The 23,518-nt window shown below is 41.5% G+C and overlaps 1 protein-coding gene across 10 annotated transcripts in view; it reads right to left on the minus strand.

Annotated features, from left to right (window-relative positions):
- Window positions 1–23,518, minus strand: part of SUGCT (succinyl-CoA:glutarate-CoA transferase) — a 748,045-nt gene that overhangs the window by 675,136 nt on the left and 49,391 nt on the right. For all 10 annotated transcript variants that reach the window (XR_013415382.1, XR_013415381.1, XM_002803307.4 and 7 more), the window contains 4 exons: window positions 22,728–22,801; window positions 16,560–16,645; window positions 15,544–15,594; window positions 10,114–10,234 (listed from right to left, as the gene is read on the minus strand). Coding sequence is in view for 8 of the 10 variants with exons in the window: in XM_002803307.4 (XP_002803353.2) it covers window positions 10,114–10,234; window positions 15,544–15,594; window positions 16,560–16,645; window positions 22,728–22,801 (332 nt within the window). In the remaining 2 variants the exon portion in view is untranslated. The remainder of the gene's footprint in view (window positions 1–10,113; window positions 10,235–15,543; window positions 15,595–16,559; window positions 16,646–22,727; window positions 22,802–23,518) is intronic.

A 23,518-nucleotide genomic window follows, 5' to 3' on the forward strand; every position in this document is an offset into this window, starting at 1 on the left:
CAGAGACACTCATAATTTAGACCAGTAGTTTTCAATTGTTTTGACTATGAGAGTTCCTTTAATGTCAAGAACTATCATCTCCATATTGATTATTTATTCAGACTACAAATGATGCTTCATGCCATGTGAATATCACCAGATGAACTAATCTAGACTACTGTCTTTAGAAATTTTTTAAAAATCTTGCTGATTGTTATCCCATTTTACTCCACTCTGCCTCTCTTATTTTATTCTTCCTTCTCTTCTTCCTTTCTTCATTCCCTCATTCCTTTTTCCTTCATTCCCTCTTCCTTCCTTCCTTCTTTTCCCTCTCTCTAGTCTTAATGTCTTTTCTCACCTTCAAAACAGCTATGAATTTGCAGTATGGATTTGCAGATCCTATTCTAATTATTCTATCTTTTTTTAAAGCTATGGTTATGTGGTGAATATGCCGAAAATAAGAACACACACACACAGACTAACTCATGCCGTAAGAATCCAACTGCAGCAGTGTTTTGTTTTGTATTCTCGTTGCTGTGATATGAATGTAGAATGCAGTTGCTAAATAATTTGCCTCATCCATTTGGGCTCACCATTCTCTGCTATTGCCTCTGAAACACTATGAGGGCCTTTAATAATCCTTAAAAAATTATCTTTATAGCTACTCTGTGAAACATGAGCCCCATGTCCATCTCCAGTGCCTATAATGAAGTCAGTCAACCAGGAATTGAATTCTACCTCTTTTTTTTTAATCTGCATTCTACTGAAAAATCCTACCTCTTTTAAAGATTATGATCCTACCCCTCCACTGCTCAGATCCCTCCTAGCATGCCACAGCCCCTGCACACCTCTGCAGTATCTTCTCAAGCATACTGCTCCAGTTTATAGTGTTCCAAACACATTGGCTTTCTCTTAGACCCTTAAAGGCATCTAGATCTTTCCTGCCACGGAGACTTTGCACATGGTATTCTCTCTGCCTGAATCACTTCTCCCCTTGCTCATTACATGGCTGGCTCCTTGTCATCCTTTGGGTCTCTTAAATGTTACATCCCCAAAAAAGCCTTCCCTGACAAGCCCATTTACAGCATGCCACCCCTCCTCTATTAATCTCCACCACAGTACTATTTCATTCTTTCATAATAGTATAGTTTGCTAATACATGTCGTATTTATTATATGTTTTAACTTGTTTATAGAATGTCTCTGACCTAGGCTGTCAGCTCCTTAAAAATGCAAGGACAATGTCTACATTGTTTGCCCCGAACACTCAACACAGCCAGGAGTATATAGAAGCTCAAGAAATAGCTGTTTTGGGGTAGGGAAGGGAAGAAAGGAAAGAAAAAAAGGAGGGGAGCTATGTGGGCATTTCTGAATCTTTTATTCTTACTTAATCATAAAATACAGAACGACAAATACTCATGTACCAGCCAGTCAGCTTATTTTGCGAATATAAGTGAAATTCTGTGTCTCTCTTCCCTGTCCCACATCCTCCCTCCCCATTCCCCAGAGTTAATCATTCTCTTGAATTTTGTACTATTCATTACCTTGTATGTCTTCATATTTTAAACACACATATTTTGTATGATTTTACCTCTATGTAATGCTATATAAATGGAGATTAAGGAAATGTCCCTGAGGAATTCACAAAAATCAAAAAGGCACTTTTCAAACCCTCTTCCTTTAAAAAAAAAAAAAAAAAAAGGAAACTTCATTAAATGACATATACAGTGTTCCCACTACAAACCCAGTCTAGTCAATAATATAATGAAATGTTTATCCTTCCAGAAAGAAAGAGTAATGAAGTTAACAAGAAGAGAAGAAATAACATTTTAAAATGTAGTGGAGAGGATTCCTACTGCTAAATTTTCATAATTAATAACATGTTCAGAAGATACAAAGGAAAGAAGGTACAACTTAAATTGTTAGGGGAAATACCATTGTACTTCTAAAAGTATAGAGAAGTATAGAGTGGTCACTTCACAAATATAAATATGTCCTTCAGAGAGTCTTCCTACCCAGAGGTACACAGGAAACACCGCCCTTTTTACAAAAATAACTCCTAGTGAATAATAGCTGTTTAAACACTGCCCCCTAATGTGCATACTCAGCTCCCTCTGAAATGATAAGAGGACCGTGCTAATAAAAATAATCAGGTCCTTCCTCCCTTGTGATCACTCTAGCATTTTTGTCCTGCAGACCAGATTTCACAGACTGAGGCAATTTCAACCACACAACTGTCAGAGTGCATTAAAGTCAATCTCCCAGCCATTCTAAGATTACTGTCATCAGCAGTAAGGCCAACATCTGAGTGAGAACAAACTATTTGGGCTTGGACAGCACTAACAAGACAGCAATACCACGGGGAAACATCAGGAAAGTCTAGGATCTCAATCATAACATGTGCAACTTTAGACTGATGTAATCAGTCTTATAAAACACACACACACACACACACACACACACACACACACACAGACACACTGATTACCAAGAAAATCAAACCTTTTTTTTTTTTTTTGAGATGAAGTCTCTCTGTCACCCAGGCTGGAATGCAATGGCATGATTTCGGCTCACTGTAACCTCCGCCTCCAGGTTCATGCAATTCTCCTGCCTCAGCCTCCCAAGTAGCTGGGATTATAGTCACCCACCACCATACCCAGCTAATTTTTGTATTTTTAGTAGAGACAGGGTTTCATCATGTTGGTCAGGCTGGTTTCTAACTCCTTACCTCTGTGATCTGCCCGCCTTGGCCTCCCAAAGTGCTGGGATTACAGGCGTGAGTCACCACACCCGGCCAAGAAAATCAAATTTTAAAAAAAGAGATGAACCTTGCTGTTTATGCACACAAACTCACGACTCACGAATGGCTTTGGCTTCTGGAAGAATCTGTTGAAATTTAGACTCCCTGAATAATAAATTTGTTCATGACTTCCATCATTGCCAATAAAATTAGCAACAAGTGAAAGAAAATGGTAAAAATAGGCCAGGCGCAGTGGCTCACGCCTGTAATACCAGCACTTTGGGAGGCCCAGGCGGGTGGATCACAAGGTCAGGAGATCAAGACCATCCTGGCTAACACGGTGAAACCCCGTCTCTAGTAAAAATGCAAAACATTAGCCAGGCGTGGTGGCAGGCGCCTGTAGTCCAGCTACTCGGGAGGCTGAGGCAAGAGAATGGCGTGAACCCGAGAGGCAGAGCTTGCAGTGAGCTAAGATCGCGCCACTGCACTCCAGCCTGGGCGACAGAGCGAGACTCCATCTCAAAAAACAAAGAAAAGGAAAATGGCAAAAATATATTATTCTCAAGTAGCGCTGTTCAGTGTCGCCTAATTACAAAATCTATGTCATTACTTATTGATATGTCTTGAAAAGCATAAAGGCACTTACTACTAAGTCAAGAAACCTGTTTTAAACCCATCTGCTATTAAATAGCTGTGTGACCTTAGTTCTGGATCTGTTTCATTATCAGGAAATAAAGAAGAACTGAGTATATAGATGTTATTCCAATAATTGTCAGGAGGTGAGAATGAGGAGATTATAGAATAATGAGAGGTATGTTTTCGGACTATACATATCTGCCTATCCCCCTCTCATTCCTCCATTATATCACTAAAAAGCACATGATAGAACCATTCTTCCTTATCTGAGAACTACTGAATTATATAATCTATCTCCAATGCCATTCGCCATACTAAACGTTAATACAGAATTTGAGAACTGTAAGAAAACTTAGACACTATCCAATCATTAAGTCAAGGCCCAGAAGAACTTTTGACCCTAACCAGTTGGTTATGAATGTGAATCATTAGGAAGTGTGGGCTTCCCAAGTAGACTAGAATTTTATTTGACTCGATGATGTGATAAAATGCATTATTATTCTCAACTATCATCCTGCTCGAAACCCACGCCCTATGCCATGCGACTTTGTAGTTCCTCCCTCTGAAACAGAATGTATTTCACCACCCATTGGTATTGGACTTGGCCATGTGACTTGCTTTGACAAATATTCCATTTGTTAGCAGATGCACTGGGAGCAGAAGCTTTAAACACACTGATGAAAATGGGCTTGTTCTCTTGCACTCCACCTTTCCCTATAAGGGGAGATGCATTTGGTGGCCACTGGTCCAAGGAGGATAACAGACATGCAGAGCATACCAGTCCCCCAACCCACACTTGGAGCCAAACCTAACCAGTCTGTATCAACTGAATCCCAGCCAACCACAGATATGGGAAACAAAAATAAATGCTTATTGTCATATAGCATTTTGCATTTGTTGGTTATGCAGCACTTTTATGGTAATATGATCATTCAGAAAATAATTTACCTATATTAACATTTTAAACCTCAACATTTCCATTAGATTACAGGATTCTAATGGAAAAAAATATCTCCCTCACTCTGTCACACATATAAATATTATTGTTTAGATAGAAAAATAAAAATATGACTATGGATCTATTAAACAGCACATTTTAAAAAGTGAGATCTAGTGGCCAAGAATCATCTACCATGTATAGAATCTGTCATTCAGTACAGACGTTAATCATCAGGGCTGGGCACAGTGGCTCACACGTGTAATCCCAACACTTTAGGAGGCCGAGGTGGATGGATCACTTGAGGTCAGGAGTTCCAGACCGGACTGGCCAACATGGTGAAACCCCGTCTCTACTAAAAATACAAAAATTAGCCAGGCATGGTGGTGCATGCCTGTAATCCCATCTACTCGGGTGGCTGAGGCAGGAGACTCACCTGAACCTAGGAGGTGGAGATTGCAGTGAGCGGAGATTGTACCAAAGCATTCCAACCTGAGGAACACAGGGAGACCCTGCCTCCAAATCAATCAATCAATCAATCAATCAATCACTACAGCTCTTTTTCCCATCTAAAATGACAACCAGCCTAACATTGCAGCTTACTTTACTTCTTTAATTTTTTTTTTTTTTTTTTTTTTTTTGAGACGGAGTCTCACTCTGTCGCCCAGGCTGGAGTGCAGTGATGCCATCTTGGCTCACTGCAACCTCTGCCTCCCAGGCTGAAGCAATTCTCCCGTCTCAGCCTCCTGAGTAGCTGGCACTACAGGCACATGCCACCAAACCAGGCTAATTTTTGTATTTTTAGTAGAGACAGGGTTTCACCATATTGGTCAGGCTGATCTCGAACTCCTGACCATAGGTAATCCACCCACCTCGGCCTCCCAAAGTGTTGGGATTACAGGCGTGAGCCACTGCGCCCAGCCTGCAGCTTACTTTATATGAAGATACTGAAACCGCCATTAAAAAACTGTAACTGAGATGGTGAAAGAGATCTGACCCAACCAGCTCTATCTTGCTTCTTAACACACCTCCAAGCTGCCCTTGTACATTCCTGGGCATAAACTGAACTAACTTTGGGAGGAATTTAGTTTATGGTTTATAGTTTAAAACAAAGGCTGGGCACGGTGGCTCACACTTGTAATCCCAACAATTTGGGAGGCGGAGGCGGGTGGACCACCTGAGTTCAGGAGTTCCAGACCAGCCTGACCAACATGGAGAAACCCCGTCGCTACTAAAAATACAAAAAAATTAGCCAGGCATGGGGGTGCATGCCTGTAATCCCAACTACTCAGGAAGCTGAGGCAAGAGAATCACGTGAACCCGGGAGGCAGAGATTGCAATGAGCCGAGATTGCGCCGTTGCACTCTAGCCTTGGCAACAAGAGCAAAACTCCGTCTCAAAAATAAAATAAAATAAAATAAAACAAAGACGGTAATAGCCCTTTCCCAAAACAAACCTCCTTCTTGCCTGGGGACTAGGCTGCCTTTATAGGACTAACAAATTAGCTACACAATTAGAAATTATGGTTTAAGAGTTATGCGGCTGGAGGCTACAAGATTCTGACCCTCCTTAAACTGCTCCTAAGATCAGTGCTTGAGATATTTTGCAGACCCTGCACTTGATGAATCAGCTGGCACCACCCAGATTGATAAACTGGCTCATGTGATCTATGGCCCCCACCCAGATCTGACTCCTTACAAGAGGACAGCGTCAACTCCCTATGATCTCATCTCTGACCCAACCAATCAGCACTCTCGACTCACCGGCCTTCCCCTACCCACCAAATTATCCTTAAAAACTCTGATCCCTGAATGCTCGGGAGACTGACCTGAGTAATAATAAAATTCCAGTCTCCCACACAGCTCGCTCTGCGTGAATTAACTCTTCCTCTATTGCAAGTGCCCTGTCTTGATAAATCAGCTCTGTTGAGGCAGCAGGCAAGGTGAATCCATTGGGCAATTACAATATCACCATATTGATAATTACACTGTGAAAAGCAAATTATTATAATAACTCCACTAACCTGAATCCATAGAAATTACAGTATTTTATTTTTTATGAATATTTTTTAAAACAACAGATAATAGGTCGGGCATGGTGGCTCACACCTATAATGCCAGCACTTTGGGAGGCTGAGGCAGGAGGATCACTTGAGCCCAGGAGTTCTAGACCAGACTGAGCAACATTGCAAAACCCCATCTCTACAAAAAAAAACTTTTCTAATTAAAAATTTAGCCAGGCGTGGGGGTGCACACCTGTAGTCCCAGCTACTTGGAAGGCAGAAGCAGAATAACTGCTTGAGTCCACAAGTTAGAAGCTGCAGTGAGCTATGATCATGACACTGCACTCCAGCCTGGGTGACAGAATAAGACCTCATCTCAAAGAAAAAAAACAAAATATTTTGAAGCTTTCTACAGTAAAAAAATATTTTCAGATATCTATTTTAAGATAAACTTACTGAATAATAAGGAGTAAAGCTTTTGCTTAGTTCCTTTTTAAAATCTCTAAGTGCACCAGTTCCTTTTCCTAGCTTAGGAAAAGACCTAAGGCATAGTGATCTATGACAATAATAGAATATTTGCTTCATGGTATAGGCTCTTTTGGTATCTTAAAGCAATGATCATTATGTAGTGCCATGGATAAGCTATAGAAGAAATCACAGATAAAGCTAAGTATGTACTAACCCCCGGCTATTCTTTGAAAGTTTCTTTGGAAAATATAAGCACACTATTTAGTACTTATCCCTATCTCTGAAAAGTAGAATGCAGGAAAAATTGCAACTATTAAACTCTTTAGTCAAGTTCTGATTACTCATTCACTAGTTCAAAAACTGCTGTTGACCAGCCTGGCCAACATGGAGAAACCCTGTCTCTACTAAAAATGCAAAAATTAGCTGGGCATAGTGGTGGGTGCCTAGAATCCCAGCTACTCAGGAGGCTGAGGCAGAAGAATCGCTTGAACCTAGGGGGTGGAGGTTGCAGTGAGCCAAGACTGCACCACTGCACTCCAGCTGGGCAACAGAGTGACACTCCATCTCAAAAAAAAACAAAAAAAATTAGCCAGGTGTGGTGGCTCACGTCTGTAATCCCAGCACTTTGGGAGGCCAAGGCGGATGGATCATGAGGTCAGGAGTTCAAGACCAGCCTGGCCAACATAGTGAAACCCCGTCTCTACTAAAAATACAAAAAATTAGCCAGGCGTGGTGGCGGGCACCTGTAATCCAGCTACTCAAGAGGCTGAGGCTGGAGAATCGCTTGAACGCGGGAGGCAGAGGTTGCAGTGAGTGGAGATCACCCCACTGCACTCCAGCCTGAGTAAAAGGGTGAGACTCTGTCTCAAAAAAAAAAAATTGCTGTTGGCTGTAGAACCCTTATCATGTGCTCTGCATTACATGTGGAACTGGGAATAGAATAACAACCTTCAATGGCGTGAGGGAAACTGGCAAGTAAAGAGGAAGTAAAAAACGAGATAGAGGTCAAGTGCGGTGGCTCATGCCAGTAATCCCAGCACTTTGGGAGGCCGAGCCAGGTGAATCACTTGAGGTCAAGAGTTAGAGACCAGCTGGCCAATATGGTGAAATCCCCTCTCTACCCAAAATACAAAAATTAGCCGGGCAAGGTGGTGCACACCTGTAACCCCAGCTACTCTGGAGGCTGAGGCATAAGAATTGCTTGAACCTGGGAGGCAGAGGTTGCACTGAGCTGAGATTGCCCCAGTGCACTCCAGCCTGGGTGACAGAGCAAGACTCTGCCTCAAAAAAATAAAATAAAGGCCAGGCACGGTGGCTCATGCCTATAATCCCAGCACTTTGGGAGGCCAAGGCAGGTGGATCATGAGGTCAGGAGTTCGAGACCAGCCTGACCAACATGGTGAAACCGCATTTCTACTAAAAATACAAAAATTAGCCAGGCGTGGTGGTGCACACCTGTAATCACAGCTACTCAGGAGGCTGTGGCAGGAGAATCGCTTGAACTGGGGAGGCAGAGATTGCAGTGAGCCAAGATGGTGCCACTGCACTCCAGTCTGGGGGACAAAGTGAGACTCAGTATCAAAACAAAAAAAAAAAAGAAATGCAAGTAATTCCAACCTACATATGCTATATGCCTTTCTGCTTAAACGATCTATGTTTTTAAGTATAAATTGTCTATGAAAATAAACACTTCTGGCCAGGCATGGTAGCTCACGCCTATAATCTCAATACTTTCGGAAGCTGAGGTAGGCCAATCACATAAGGCCAGGAGTTCAAGAACAGCCAGGCCAACATGGCAAAACCCCATCTCTATGAAAAACACAAAAAAAATTACTCCTTTACCTGATGCAGGTCTCTACTCAAATGTCACCATATGGGTAGAGCATTCTCTCACCTACCAGTATGAAATAACTTATCCTCACCCCACCCCCTTGCCAACTACCAGACTCAATTATCAAAAACAAAAATAAAAGTGCTTATTTATTTACTATCTATCACCCTAACCTAGAATACAAATGCTCTAGAGAGCGCAGATGGATTTTTATCACTCCTATATTCCAGAATCGGAGTCTACTGCCTGGAAGATCATAGGTTTGCAGTAAATATTTGGTGGATGACTGAGTAAAAACTTATAATACTAGGAATTTTTCTGATGCAAACTATTAATATAACATTTTATGTTATGAGTCACTTTATTGCATCCCTAATTAAGAGTTAAGTACTTATATAGAAAACTAAGTAACACTGTGACTTTTTCCCTTTAGCCTAAACATACAAATACATGCATATATAAGCAGTTCACTGGCAAGGGCTGAATAATCGGAAGACTTTATGCCACCCTTTTCCTTCTCTTGGCTTAGTGCTTCTGAATATATTGAAGGGATACCTTGGGCTCCTATGTTATTACCTTAAAGTCAATTAACATTTCAACTCTGGGCCGGGAGTGATGGCTCATGCCTATAATGCTAGCACTTTGGAAGGCCAAGGTTAGTGGATCACTTGAGGTTAGGATTTAGAGACCAGCCTCACCAATATGGTGAAACCATCTCTACTAAAAATACAAAAATCAGCCAGGCGTGGTGGTATGCACCTGTAATCCCAGCTACTCAGGAGGCTGAGGCAGGAGAAACCTTTGAACTTAGGAGGCAGAGGTTGCAGTGAGCCGAGATCACGTCACTGAACTCCAGCCTGGGCGACGGAGTGAGACTCTGTCTCAAAAAAGAAAAAAAAAAAATTGTAAGAGTTAATAACAGTACTTTGTAAACATTTGTAAAACATCAACATAAAAATTAGCAAAACTATAGGCAGATAATTCAAAGAAAAAATATGAATAGCCAATAAATTTATGAAAATTTTCATTTAGATTAATGTTCCTTAATAATGTTCAGCATCCAAGGCCGGATGCGGTGGCTCACACCTGTAATCCCAGCACTTTGGGAGGCTGAGGAGAGTGGATCACGAGGTCAGGCGATCGAGATCATCCTGGCCAACATGGTGAAACCCCATCTCTACTAAAAATACAAAAATTAGCTAGGCATGGTGGCACGTGCCTGGTAATTCCAGCTACTCAGGAGGCTAAGGCAGGAGAATCGCTTGAACCAGGGAGTCGGAGGTTGCAGTGAGCCGAGATCGCGCCACTACACTCCAGCCTGGCAACAGAGCGAGACTTTGTCTCAAAAAAAAGAAAAAACAAAAAAGAAAAAATTAATGTTCAGCAACCTAAATGGCCTGGGAAAAAAGAAAGCAGAATAACTTCCAAAAAAAAAAAAGCCAGCAAGAAGTTTCTTACAGCAATAAGAAAACACAGAAACTGGAAAACCTTTTAACTGACAAGGATGTGGGGTTGAAATACCTGTGATGGAACAATAGATGATGTGAGGAGCAATCTTGTCTATATCTTCATATCCCAGGCCCATTGCAGACAGTTTGCCAGGGACATAGTTTTCCACAAACACATCACAAACAGCTGCGAGCTGATGGAAGAGGTGAACATGAGTCAGACTTCCCCTCAACAAATCCTCACATGATAGAATTTTAAATTCTACACAATTGATTCTCCCTTTCTAATAGCTCAGAAAAATCACAGGACCGATGAAGCAAATTAGATAAACATAGAAGTTCTGGTCAACTACTTAAAGCATTACTGTCAGTAAAATAATGGCTTTTAAAGTTTTTGTAAGTACATGGTATTGAATGGATTCTGCATCCTTTAAATGTAATAAATATCTAGACTACATGGTCTGTCCAAATAGATTCTCAAAAGATTAGGTAGAAAAATTAGAATGTAAGTACATTAAATCTATGAAAAACACCTTTTAAAACATTTACAAGAAAACTAAATAGGTCATGTCTGGTTGCTCACTTCTCTAATCTCAGCACTTTGGGAGGCCAAGGCAGGTGGATTGCTTGAGCCCAGGAGTTCAAGATCAGGAGTTCAAGACCAGCCTGGGCAACATGGCAAAATCCCATCTCTACAAAAATTAGCCAGACAAGGTGGTGCACACCTATGGTCTCAGCTACTCAGGAGGCTCAGGTGGGAGGATCTCTTGAGCCAGCAAGTTGAGGTTGCAGTGAGCTGCAATGGTGCCACTGCACTCCAGCCTGGGGGACTATTAGACCTTGTCTCCAAAAACAGACCTAAATACAAAGTCTTTACTACTCAGCATCCCTATTGTTACGTAATATTCCTCATTATAACATGCACTTAACGCATGTAAACAGGATTCTGAAATGTTTTCACACCTTTCAGATGCATTCTTCCCAAAGAGTTTTAAATGTATTTAATGAACCACCGAAGTTTTTTTTCTTCAGGCCACTAAACTATAGCCCAGTAAACCAGGAACTGTCAGGAACAAATTCCAGATTGTGATGCCCAGACCACTGTTACAGGAATTAGAGGACAATGCAGCACTGTAAACCTTAATTTTAATTTTTTTCCCAAAATTTCAATTGTGACTACTTTTAAAAATGTTTGTAAAGGGCCAGGTGCAGTGGCTCACACCTGTAGTCCCAGCACTTTGGGAGGCCAAGTAAGGCAGACCATTTGAGGTCAGAAGTTCAAGACCAGCCTGGTCAACATGGTGAAACCCTGCCTACTAAAATTACAAAAAAATGAGCCAGGTGTGGTGGCACATGCCTGCAATCCCAGCTACTCGGGAGGCTGAGGCACAAGAAATCACTTGAACCCAGGAGACAGAGGTCACAGTGAGCTGAGATCGCACCACTGCACTCCAGCCTGGGTGACAGAGTGAGACCCTGTTTCAAAAAAAAAAAAAATATATATATATATATATATAAAATATTTTATATATATATTTTTTTATTGGCTCGGCACAGTGACTCACACCTGTAAATCCCAGCACTTTGGGGGGCCAAGGTAGGCAGATCACTTGAGGTTAGGCGTTCGAGACCAGCCTGGCCAATATGGCGAAACCCTGTCTCTACTAAAACTACAAAAATTAACTGGGCATGGTGGTACACGCCTGTAGTCTCAGCTACTCGGGAGGCTGAGGCAGGAGAATCACTTGAACCCAGGAGGTGGAGGTTGCAGTGAGCCAAGATAGTGCCACTGCACTCCAGGCTGGGGCAACAAAGCAAGATTCCATCTCAAAAAAAAAAAAAAAATCACAGTAATTGGCTGGGCCCAATAGCTCACGCCTGTAATCCCAACACTTTTTGAGGCTGAGGGGGTGGATCACTTGAGGTCAGGAGTTTGAGACAAGCCTGGGCAACATAGCAAGGCCTCATCTCTACAGAAAATTTAAACATTAGCCAGGCATGGTGTCACATGCCTGTAGTCCCAGCTACACAAAAGGATGAAGCAGGAGGACTGCTTGAGCCCAGAAGGTGGAGGCTGCAGTGAGCAAGTTCTTGCTACTGAACTCCAGCCTGGGCAACAGAGTGGGGCTGTCTCAAAAAAAAAAACAAAACATGCACTCCTACAAGCACTAAAGAAAATAGACTGCAGGCTAGCCAGGTGCAGTAGCTCACACCTGCAATCCCAGCACTTTGGGAGGCCGAGGCAGGTAGATTACATGAGGTCAGGAGTTCAGGACCAGCCTGGCCAACATGGTGAAACCCTGTCTCTACTAAAAAATACAAAAATTAGCCAGGCGTGGTGGTGGGCACCTGTAGTCCCAGCTACTTGGAAAGCTGAGACAGGAGAATTGCTTGAACACGGAAGGCAGAGGGTGGAATGAGCCGAGATCACACCATTGCACTCCAGCCTGGGAGACAAGAGCGAAACTCCACCTCAAAAAACAAAAAAGGAAGAAAAAGAAAATAAACTGCATGCTATATAGCAAAATTCTAATATTGTTTCATCTAGGCATAGGATAAATGAGAGTTCACTATTCTTTCAACTTTTCTGAATGTTTTAATTTTTCATAACAAAATGTCATAGGAAAATAAAACTCATGCATTGCTATGCTGACCATAACACACACCCGTAATAATGATATTGTGACTGTCAACTAATTAACATAGAAAATTGTCTGAAATATTGGATAACACATGATCAAAAGTTATCAAATCATATCGCCACAATAATACTAAGTTCCATATAGGTTTTCTAAGCAGAGTTTCAGTTTTTACACAACCTGTTTTTGGTTAGCCTAGTTGACAAAGGAGTCATACTTTTTGAAGCTCTCATGTATCCAGCTGATTGACTTGTATAATACTTTGGAACTGTTTCTATAAACTAGACCCATTATATTAGCAATCCCTTTTTTTTTTTTTTTTTTTTTTTTTTTTTTTTGAGATGGAGTCTCACTCTGTCACCCAGGCTGGAGTGCAGTGGTGCGATCTTGGCTCACTGCAACCTCCACCTCCCGGGTTCAAGTGATTCTCCTGACTCAGCCTCCCAAGCAGCTGGAACTACAGGCACACATCACCACGCCTGGCTAATTTTTGCATTTATAGTACAGACAGGGTTTCACCATGTTGGCCAGGCTGGTCTCGAACTCCTGACCTCACGATCTGCCCCGCCTTGGCCTCCCAAAGTGCTGGGATTACAGGTGTGAGCCACCATGCCTGGCCTTTTTTGCTACTCTTAAGGCCAGAAGAGAAATCTATACCAGAAATAAGAAAGACTAGAGAAAAAATAATTTTTCCTTTAGAAAGTAAGATACATAACTTATGAATTGTGTAACTACTTAAAAGCAATTGACTGGCCATGGTGGTTCACACCTGTAATCCCAGCATTTTGGGTGGCTGAGGTATGCGGATTGCTTGAGGCCAGGAGAACAATTTCGAAAAATCAAAACAAGTTTCAAAAGAAAAACAAAAACAAACAAACCTAAGTTATGCTACAGGAAAGATATGGGAAGGCAGGGTGGTAAGATCAGGATGATTTTCAAGCTTTGGGTTCAAAATACATCTAGTTAATGAAAATTCTAAATTGGCTGCATTGATCCAGCAGAACCAAAAAGGATGGTCCCTGATTCTGATCTTAATAATTAAAGATTATCTTTCAATGATCGAGATAGAGAACATAAAGCAGCAGAAGAGCAATTGAAGCTAAGTTCATGTTTGGGTAAAAAATAAAGTTTGAGGCCAGGCGCAGTGGTTCATGCCTGTAATCCCAGCACTTTGAGAGGCCGAGGCAGGTGGATCTCCTGAGGTCAGGAGTTTGAGACTAGCCTGACCAATATGGTGAAACCCCATCTCTACTAAAAATATAAAAATTAGCAGGGCATGGAGGCACGTGCCTGTGGACCCAGCTACTCCACAGGCTGAGACAAGAGAATTGCTTGAAACCAGGAGGCGGAGGTTGCAGTGAGCCGAGATCGCGCCACTGCACTCCAGCCTGGGTGACACAGCAAGACTCTGTCTCTAAATAAATAAATAAGTTTAAGACTTGGTTCTCTAACCAAATAGCCCTAAGTACAGTTGGCCCTTGAACAACAGGGGTTTGAACTGTGCAAGTCCACCCCTAGGTGGATTCTTTTCAACCAAACGTGGATGGAAAATACAGTATGCACTGGATGCAAAACCCATGTACACTGAGAGCCAATTTTTTATATAAGCAGGTTCCACAAGTCCTGTACTGCAGGACTTAAGTATTCACAGATTTTGGTATATGTTGAGGTTCTAGTAGAATCAGTCCCCCAAATACAGAAGAATACTGTACATCCATTAGATTCACCTATAAACCTTAGCAAAGATGGCAAACAAGGTTTATCCCACATGATGAATCCAACATCAGGAACATAGGAAATAATAACAGCTAATAACTCATGAGTGCTGACTATGTGGCAAGCACTCATCTACACATTTTACACAGACTAACTCAATTCTAACAACAACCCTAGAGAGTAGGTACTATTGGGCTGGGCACAGTGGTTCACACATGTAAATCCCAGCTCTTTGGGAGGCCAAAGTAGGCAGATCACTTGAGGTCAGGAGTTCAAGACCAGCCTGGCCAATATGGTGAAACCCTATCATTACTAAAATTACAAAATTTAGCCAGGTGTGCTGGTGCACACCTGTAATCCCAGCTACTCTGGAGGCTGTGGCAAGAGAATTGCTTGAACGCAAGAGGTGGAAGTTGCAGTGAGCCGAGATCATGCCACTGCCCTCCAGCCTAGGCAAAAAAGCAACACTCTGTTTCAAAAAAAAGAAAGAAAGTAGGTACTATTATTACCCAGTTTACTAATGAAGAAACTGAGGCACAAAGAAGTTATATGACCTGTCTGAAGTCATATAGCCAGTAAGCACAGAAGGCAGGATTCAAATCCCATGCAAAGGTATCCATCCTTAACTTAACCACTGTGCCTTCCAGCTCCTCTAAGAAAGATGCTGAGATCAGGTCTGGATATACTGATCATCTGAGTAAGGGTTAGAGAAAGCTTGGACTCTCCAGTGATGTGACTCAGATCCAAATGTCAGCTTTCCCCATACTAGCTAGGTAATCTTGGAGCATCACTTAGGCACCAGGAAATTCAATTCCCTTTTATGTAAATGAGATTTCAATACTTCATTTACAAGGTAAAATCTGAGGATTAGAGAAGATAACGTGAGCAAAGTGCCCAAGCCCAGGATTTGCTACAGAGTTGGTGGTCAGTCAATAGTAGCTAGCACCATAATGATACACAATATACAAAAAATTTAAAGCACATTACACTTACAAAGAAGTATACAAATTAAGGTAAATACTTAAAAGGTATTTGTTGCAAATGTACAGATCACCCATAAAATTGAGTTTTAAAACACTTTTGCTCTGATATTTCAATCCCTAATTATAACCTAGGTGGTAGGATGCCTTCTATACAGCATACTGTACCTCTTTGATGATTTTCACCCCTTTTGGATCCTTGATATTAACAGCAATACTCTAAAAATTAAAAAAATATATATATATTATTTCGATGACCAAAATACAAGCCCCAATCCCTACCATTATGCAATATACCCACATAACAAACATGCAATGATGTATCCCCTGAATCCAAAATAAAAAGTAAAAAAAAAAAAAAAAAGCATGTATATTAAAATACTATCATAAAAGTTTTTCTTTTTTTCTTTTTTCACTTTTTGAGACCAGTCTTGCTCTGTCACCCAGTCTGGAGTGCAGTGGTGCGATCTCGGCTCACTGCAACCTCTGTGTCCCGGGTTCAAGCGATTCACATGCCTCAGCCTCCCAAGTAGCTGGGACTACAGGCACACGCCACCATGCCCAGCTAATTTTTGTATTTTTAGTAGAGATGGGGTTTTGCCTTATTGGCCAGGATGGTCTCAATCTCCTGACCTCATGATCCGCCCACCTCGGCCTCCCAAAGTGCTGGGATTACAGGCGTGAGCCACTGTGCCCAGTTATGAAAGTTCTTCTTATTGCTGAACAAGAAAGCCATTCATATCATAGATCATCCTCTTAAATTTATTTTATGCATGAAGAAATATTTAAATCATCTTTACTGATTCTATTTACCATGAGGATATATTAATATGCTAACAAGGATGATAGGAGATGTTTTTAAAGTATAATACCAAGTGTTAGGCAATTACTCCCTAATAATAACAAATGTAAGGAATCAAATGATTTTTCTATTTCATAAAATTATTTCCATTATAAATTCTTATGAAATGTTCTAAGTTACTTAGTAGGTAAGAAAGAGTAGTAAAAAGCTCCATTGTTTCTACTTAGTGAATGGTAAATGAACAGAAGTTTAATTTATTTGAAATATTAATTACATCTTAATTTCTTTAAGGAACAAAAAAAAAAAAGCCACAATGATATCAACATTTTTGCTATTACAAGAGAATTACACACAAAAAGCCAAAAAGGGATGATATTCTTACTTTTTTATTTCGGTTAACACTGAGATAATATGTACTTTCTGTCCCAACAAAAGGTGGCCCCCAAGTCCGTGTATCATCTCCAACTCCTGAAAATAATAACATGAGCTATTAATCTTTGGGTTTCGTTTTTTTTGTTTTTTTTTTTTTGGAGATGGAGTCATGGAGTCTCACTCTGTTGCCCAGACTGGAGTACAGAGGAACAATCTCTGCTCACTGCAACTTCCACCTCCTGGGTTCAGGTAATTCTCCTGCCTCAGCTACCCAAGTAGCTGGGATTACAGATGTGCACCACCATACCTGGCTAATTTTTGTGTTTTTAGTAGAGACAGGGTTTCACCATGTTGGCCAGGCTGGTCTCAAACTCCTGGCCTCAGGTGATCCACCCACTTCGGCTTCCCAAAGTGCTGGGATTACAGGCGTGAGCCACTATACCCAGTCATTTAAAGTAGTTTCTAAGTGACTGTGAAAAAAAAATAAAAATAGTACTATCAATTTCTAGAACTATAATTTAATTGTACTATCAATTGCTAAAACCAGCTAGGACTACAGGCACCCGCCAGCATGCCCTGCTAATTTTTGTATTTTTACTAGAGACGGGGTTTCACCACATTGGCAAGCCCATCTCGAACTCCTGACTTCAGATGATCCGCCCGCCTCAGCCTCCCAAAGTGCTGGGATTACAGGTGTGAGTCACCACACCCAGCCAAGAAGCATTAGTTCTAACTGGAGCTAAACCAATGACATCTCCTGCATCACCCTCCATAGTAACTGGGATTACACAGGTGTGCACCACCATGCCTGGCTAATTTTTTATTTTTAGTAGAGACAGAGTTTCACAATATTGGCCAGGCTAGTCTTGAACTCCTAACCTCAAGTGACCCAGCCGCCTAGGCCTCCCAAAGTGATCCCACTGCACCAGGCCAGTAGTTTATTTTAGACATTTGCACTCATTTCTCAGGTGGAGATAATGTCAGGAGTCTAAACTGGAGGCCTACAAGGCTTTCCTCATTTAACTGGGGTTTCAGAAAGCTCTGTGTCCATGGCACATGACAGGAAATGAATGGGTTAAAGGACATATCTGGAAAAACCTGCAGCTTGGGAGACAAGTTTTATTTGACCCACACAATTCTTAAAGTTTTTAACTAGCTGCCATGATTTCAAAATCTGGAAATCTTTAAAACTTCACACTGCCTTTCTTAGATGACCTTTTGACACATTCATTCATTCAACAAATATTTATTGAGCACCAACTATGTCACAGACATTGCTCTGTGCAGAGCAGACACAGCAGTGAACAAAAGACCAACAGCCCTGGCCTCGTGTGCCCTAGTGGAGACGATGCTGAAATTTCAGCTGCATCCTTGCTCACTTCCCTGCTCACTTTCCTCACTTAGGTTCCCTGCCTGGCCCTGCAGGCACACAGATACATCCACTGACTGGCTAACTCTACAAAAAGAGGAGTATACATAAATGTAATATGCTCTTTGGTTACACAAATAAAAATAATCTAATCTAATACTAAATCAGAAAACTACAACCAGGCCAGACGTGGTGGCTCATGCTGGTAATCCCAACACTTTGGGAGGCCAAGGCGGGTGGATCACTTGAGGCCAGGAGTTTGAGAACAGCCTAGGCAACATGGTGAAACCATGTCTCTACAAACAGTGAAAAAATTAGCCAGGTGTGGTAGCACATGCCTGTATTCCCAGCTACTTAGGACACTGAGATGGGGCAATCGCTTGAGCTCAGGAGGTCAATGCTGCACTGAGCCAGGAATGTGCCACTGCATTCCAGCCTGGGGGACAGAGCAAGATCCTGTGAAAAGAAAAGAAAAAGAAGAGAAGAGAAGAGGAGGAAAGGGGAGGAGAAGGGAAGGGAGGGAAAAAAAGAAAAGAGAAAAGAAAAGAAATAGAGAAGGAGGGCAGGGCAGGGCGAAAGAAAGAAAGAGAGAGAGAGAAAGAAAGGGAAGGGAAGGGAGGGGAGAGAGGGGAGGGAGGGAGGGAGGGAGGGGAGGGGAGGGGAGGGGAGGGGAGGGAAGGGAAGGGAAGGGAAGGGAAGGGAAGGGAAGGGAAGGGAAGGGAAGGGAAAGGAAGGGAAAGAAGGGAAGGGAAGGGAAGGGAACAGAAAACTACAACCAAATTTTATTTAATTGAGGAACTGTAGAGTGGATATAAAATGAAACTAGTTTTCTACTGAAATGTGAAAATACCACAAAGCTGCTTTTAATGAAAATCACTTTTTCTCATATCTGTGTTGAATAACTATCTCAAAAACCCAAAACAATTAAATATATAATATGAATATTAAAATGTATTAATTGGGAGGGTGAAGAGAAGTAGTCATAGTAACCGGTCAAAAAAAGGACAATAGGCCAGATGCAGTGGCTCACCCCTGTAACCCCAGCACTTTGGGAGGCCGAGGTGTGTGGATCACCTGAGGTCAGGAGTTTGACACCAGCCTGGTCAACATGGTGAAACCCTGTCTCTACTAAAAATAAAAAAATTAGCTGGGCGTGATGGCACATGCCTGTAATCCCCGCTACTCAGGAGGCTGAGGCAGGAGAATTATTTGAACCTGGGAGGTAGAGGTTGCAGTGAGCTGAAATCATGCCATTGCACTCTAGCCTGGGCAACAAGAGTGAAAACTCTGTCACAAAAAAAAAAAAAAAAAAAAAAAGGACAATAAACACCTGCTAGGAACAAAGCCCGATACCAAGTGTATGGCGATGAGACATAATAAAGGCCTAGACAAAGAAAGATCTGTTGTGGTTTAGTTTCCATGGTGGAAACTAAAAAGTACAAAGGAGAAATAGGCCTCACTATATAGGGAACAACAATTTATAAAATTAATAGAAATACAAATGTTACCCTGGTGGCCAACTGAAATAGCAAGAGAAATTATTAACACATTGAATGTTCTATGTGTTATAGGAATGGAAAATGCAAGAAAACCAATGGTTGTAAGTGCTGTGGTGTTGAAATCAGATAACAATATGGAAATTAGAAGCTTTAAAGAAAAAAAACAAATGTTGAGCTAGAAAATAAACATTCTTCCGCATGTATCCAACACTGACTAAAAGCGATGAACATCATTGAATGAATAAACGAAGCATCATCTCTGGGAGCAGGACTTGCCGAGCACTTCTACCGCCTGAGACTGGCAGGGATAATAAAGAGTAATAAAATATACTAATACATGATATTCCTCATGCTTATCAGAGAATCTTCTGCTAACTGCCTTGGCCTCTTAAGAATATCTACTTAACAAGAAATTGAATCTTCCAGATCAAGTATTCTACTGTCTGTAAAGACAAAATAAAATTTAAAAAATTTTTAAAAAGAAGGAAACAAACAAAAAGATATTCTACTTTATATGGTTATCACTTATGGTCAATTACTAAGTTGACGTAATTATAAATCATTCTCCTGTGAGTCTTAGAGATACATACACATTATTCACCACTAGACCAGTCTCACTGATTTGGGGATTCTGTTTAAGACCCATAGGATCAGATCTTGAAACATAAATAATAATGCTAATTTTTGAAAACTTCTAAAACAAGCTGCATAGGCCAGGTGTGGTGGCTCACGCACACCTGTAATGTCCGCACTTTGGGAGGCTGAGGTCGAAGGATCGTTTGAGCCCAGAGTTCAAAACCAGTCTTGGCAATATAGGAAGACCCTGTTTTTACCAAAAACTATATATATATTATTTATATATTTTAAATAAGGCCGGGTGCGGTGGCTCATAGAGCGAGATTGCATCTCAAAAAAAAAAAAGTAGCCAGGCACGGTCGCGCACAACTATGGTTCCAGCTAAGGTAGGAGGATTGCTTGAGCCCAGGAGGTCAAGGCAACAGTAAGCCATGATTACACGATGGCAGTCAAGCCTGGATGACAGAGTGAGATCTGTCTCAAAAATAAAATAAAACAAGCTGTTTATATGATGATATAGCAGACATTAAAAAACATGGACTGTGCCCTTTAAGTGCTTATTGGAGAGAAAGGGCACAAAACAATGACACGTTCCTTTTTGAGATGGAGTGTGGCTTTTGTTGCCTAGGCTGGGGTGCAATGGCATGGTCTCAGCTCACTACAACCTCCATCTCCCAGGTTCAAGCAATTCTCGTGCCTCAGTCTCCCAAGTAGAGATTACAGGCATCCGCCATCATGCACCACTAATTTTTGTTCTTTTAGTAGAGAAGGGGGTTTCACCACGTTGGCCAGGTTGGTCTTGAATGCCTGACCTCAGGTGACCCGCCCACCTCAGTCTCCCAAAATGTGATTACAGGTGTGAACCACTACGCCTGGCCAATAATGATGCTTTTCTAAGAAACTTTATCAATAACAGCTTGAACTAAACACCAAACTGCTAAGATGATACCAAATAAAAGTGAGAAATGTGTACACAGAATGTATTTATTTGGTGAACAAAGGAGGAAGAAAGAACAGGAAAGATGTCAGATGAAAACATAAAAGCAAAAAACTGATCTAAGCTTAGGTGTTTCCTCCTTCAAAACCTTTAAAATTATAAAATGGGGAAATGTTTCTTTTATTGGGAATAGAAAAAAATGGCCAGGAGTAGTAGGTCACACCTGTAATCCCAACATTCTGAAAGGCTGAGACAGGAGTTCAAGACCAGAACAAGCAATATAACAAGACTCTGTCTCTACATACACACACAAAAAAAATTGTATTATTATAGCTGGGCATGGTGGCACATGCCTGTAGTCCCACCCATTCAGAAGGCTGAGGCAGGGGAATTGCTCAAGCCCAGCAGTTGGAGGCTATAGTGAGCTATGATCACACCACTGCACTCCAGCCTGGATGACAGAGGGAAATGCCGTCTCTAAAAAATAAAAAGAAAAAGGAAATAGAAAAGAATGACTTAGGTTGGAGTATTTGAGGTTTTCTGTTTGTTTGTTTGTCTGTTTGTTTTTGAGACAGGGTCTCACTCTGTCACCCAGGCTGGAATGCAGTGGCACGATCTTGGCTCACTGAAACCTCCACCTCCCAAGTTCAAGAGATTCTTTCGCCTCAGCCTCCCACGTAGCTGGAACCACAGGTGTCTGCCACCATGCATGGCTCATTTTTGTATTTTTAGTGGAGACGGGATTTCACCATGTTGGCCAGGCTGGTCTCGAACTGCCAACCTCAGGTGATCCACCTGCCTCAGCCTCCCAAAGTACTGGGATTGCAGGCATGAGTCACCATGCCCAGCCTTGGGTTGTTTTTTGAGGGACTTTGATTCCTTTTCCTTCTCTCCTTCTTCTTTACCCTATTTCTTCACTTTTATCTTCCTTTCTCCTGGCCTTCCCTTTATTCCACAGTGAGGGAGGGTGGCCAGGCCCACTGTAATCTCAGTCTCAACGCTAAAGCTAGTCTGGGGCTAAGGAAGGCCAGAATCATGGCTGAAGGTCTGGATATTCCTTATTACCTGTGTGCCCCTAAGTAAGTTGCTTAACATCTCTGTGTCTCCATTTTCTCCTTTATAAACTATGAATAATAACATCAGCCCATAGGGTTGTTGTAAAGATTAAATAAGCACAGGCAAAGCATTGAGAACTTTGCCCGGCACTGTAGGTGTCCTTATCATCATTGTTATACACTGCATCTCAGCTTCTTTGTTTTTTTTGAAGCAGAGTCTTGCTCTGTTGCCCAGGCTGGAGTGCAGTGGCATGACCTAGGCTCACAGCAACCTCCATCTCCCGGGTTCAAGTGATTCTCCTGCCTCAGCCTCCCAAGTAGCTGGGATTACAGGTCCATGCCTGGCTACTTTTTTTTTTGTATTTTTAGTAGAAACGAAGTTTCACCATGTTGGCCAGGCTGGTCTTGAAGTCCTGACCTCAAGTGATCTGCCCTCCTCGGCTTCCCAAAGTGCTGGGATTACAGGCGTCAACCACTGTGGCCAGCCTCAGCTTCTAACAAAAGCCTTCAGGTGCAAAGAAGAAACTGGCTTGAGCCTGAGCACTGAGCACACATAAGGAGTAAAAAGATACCATTAGTGTTAGTTCACAGGAAAACAAGAAATGGAGAAGAAAAAGACAATCATTTCATTTTAATTCTCTCCTTATCCCACTTACAGGTACACTAAACATGGGTATTTAGAGAATTATTTAAATATATTTATTAGCTTGTTTCTATATTTTAAAGAGATTAATAGCTTTACCTGGTCTCTCCACTTTTATAACTTCTGCTCCAAGGTCTCCTAAATTCATAGTAGCAAAAGGTCCCGCCAGGATTCTACAATGTTAAAAATGATAAATAAATTAATTACCATCTGGAAAATTTTTATATTAATTATTTTCTTAAAGACCCATCAACACAGACAAGCTCATATAATGCTAGTAAGAATCAAAACAGTTAAAACTGTAATTTGGCCATATGTAATAAGAGCTTTAAAAATATATACCCCCTTTCTTTTTCTTTTTCTATTTTTTTGAGACAGAGTCTCGCTCTGTCACCCAGACTGGAGTACAGTGGCACCATCTCAGCTCACTGCAAGCTCCACCTCTCGGGTTCACGCCATTCTCCTGCCTCAGCCTCCTGAGTAGCTGGGACTACAGGTGCCTGCCACCATGCCCGGCTAATTTTTTTGTATTTTTAGTAGAGACGGGGTTTCACTGTGTTAGCCAGGATGGTCTCGATCTCTTGATCTGGTGATCCGCCCGCCACGGCCTCCCAAAGTGCTGGGATTACAGGCGTCAGCCACTGCGCCCGGCCCCTATAATTCTTTATCTAGAATTTTATCCTGAGGAAGAAATCAAAACTGAGGGAAATATTTGTGTACAAGGAAGCCTAATTTATAATTGTGAAAGATTAGAGGATGATTAAGTAATTATGTGACACTGATATATTAATTACTCTCTTACTTTTTGTTGAATTTTGAATAACATAGGAAAATATCTAAAATATAACATTGTGTTTAAAATGTGGGTAAAACTGTAATTTCAATATGGT

This window comes from Macaca mulatta, chromosome 3 (genome assembly GCF_049350105.2).
Source record: "Macaca mulatta isolate MMU2019108-1 chromosome 3, T2T-MMU8v2.0, whole genome shotgun sequence".
Lineage (NCBI taxonomy): Eukaryota > Metazoa > Chordata > Mammalia > Primates > Cercopithecidae > Macaca > Macaca mulatta.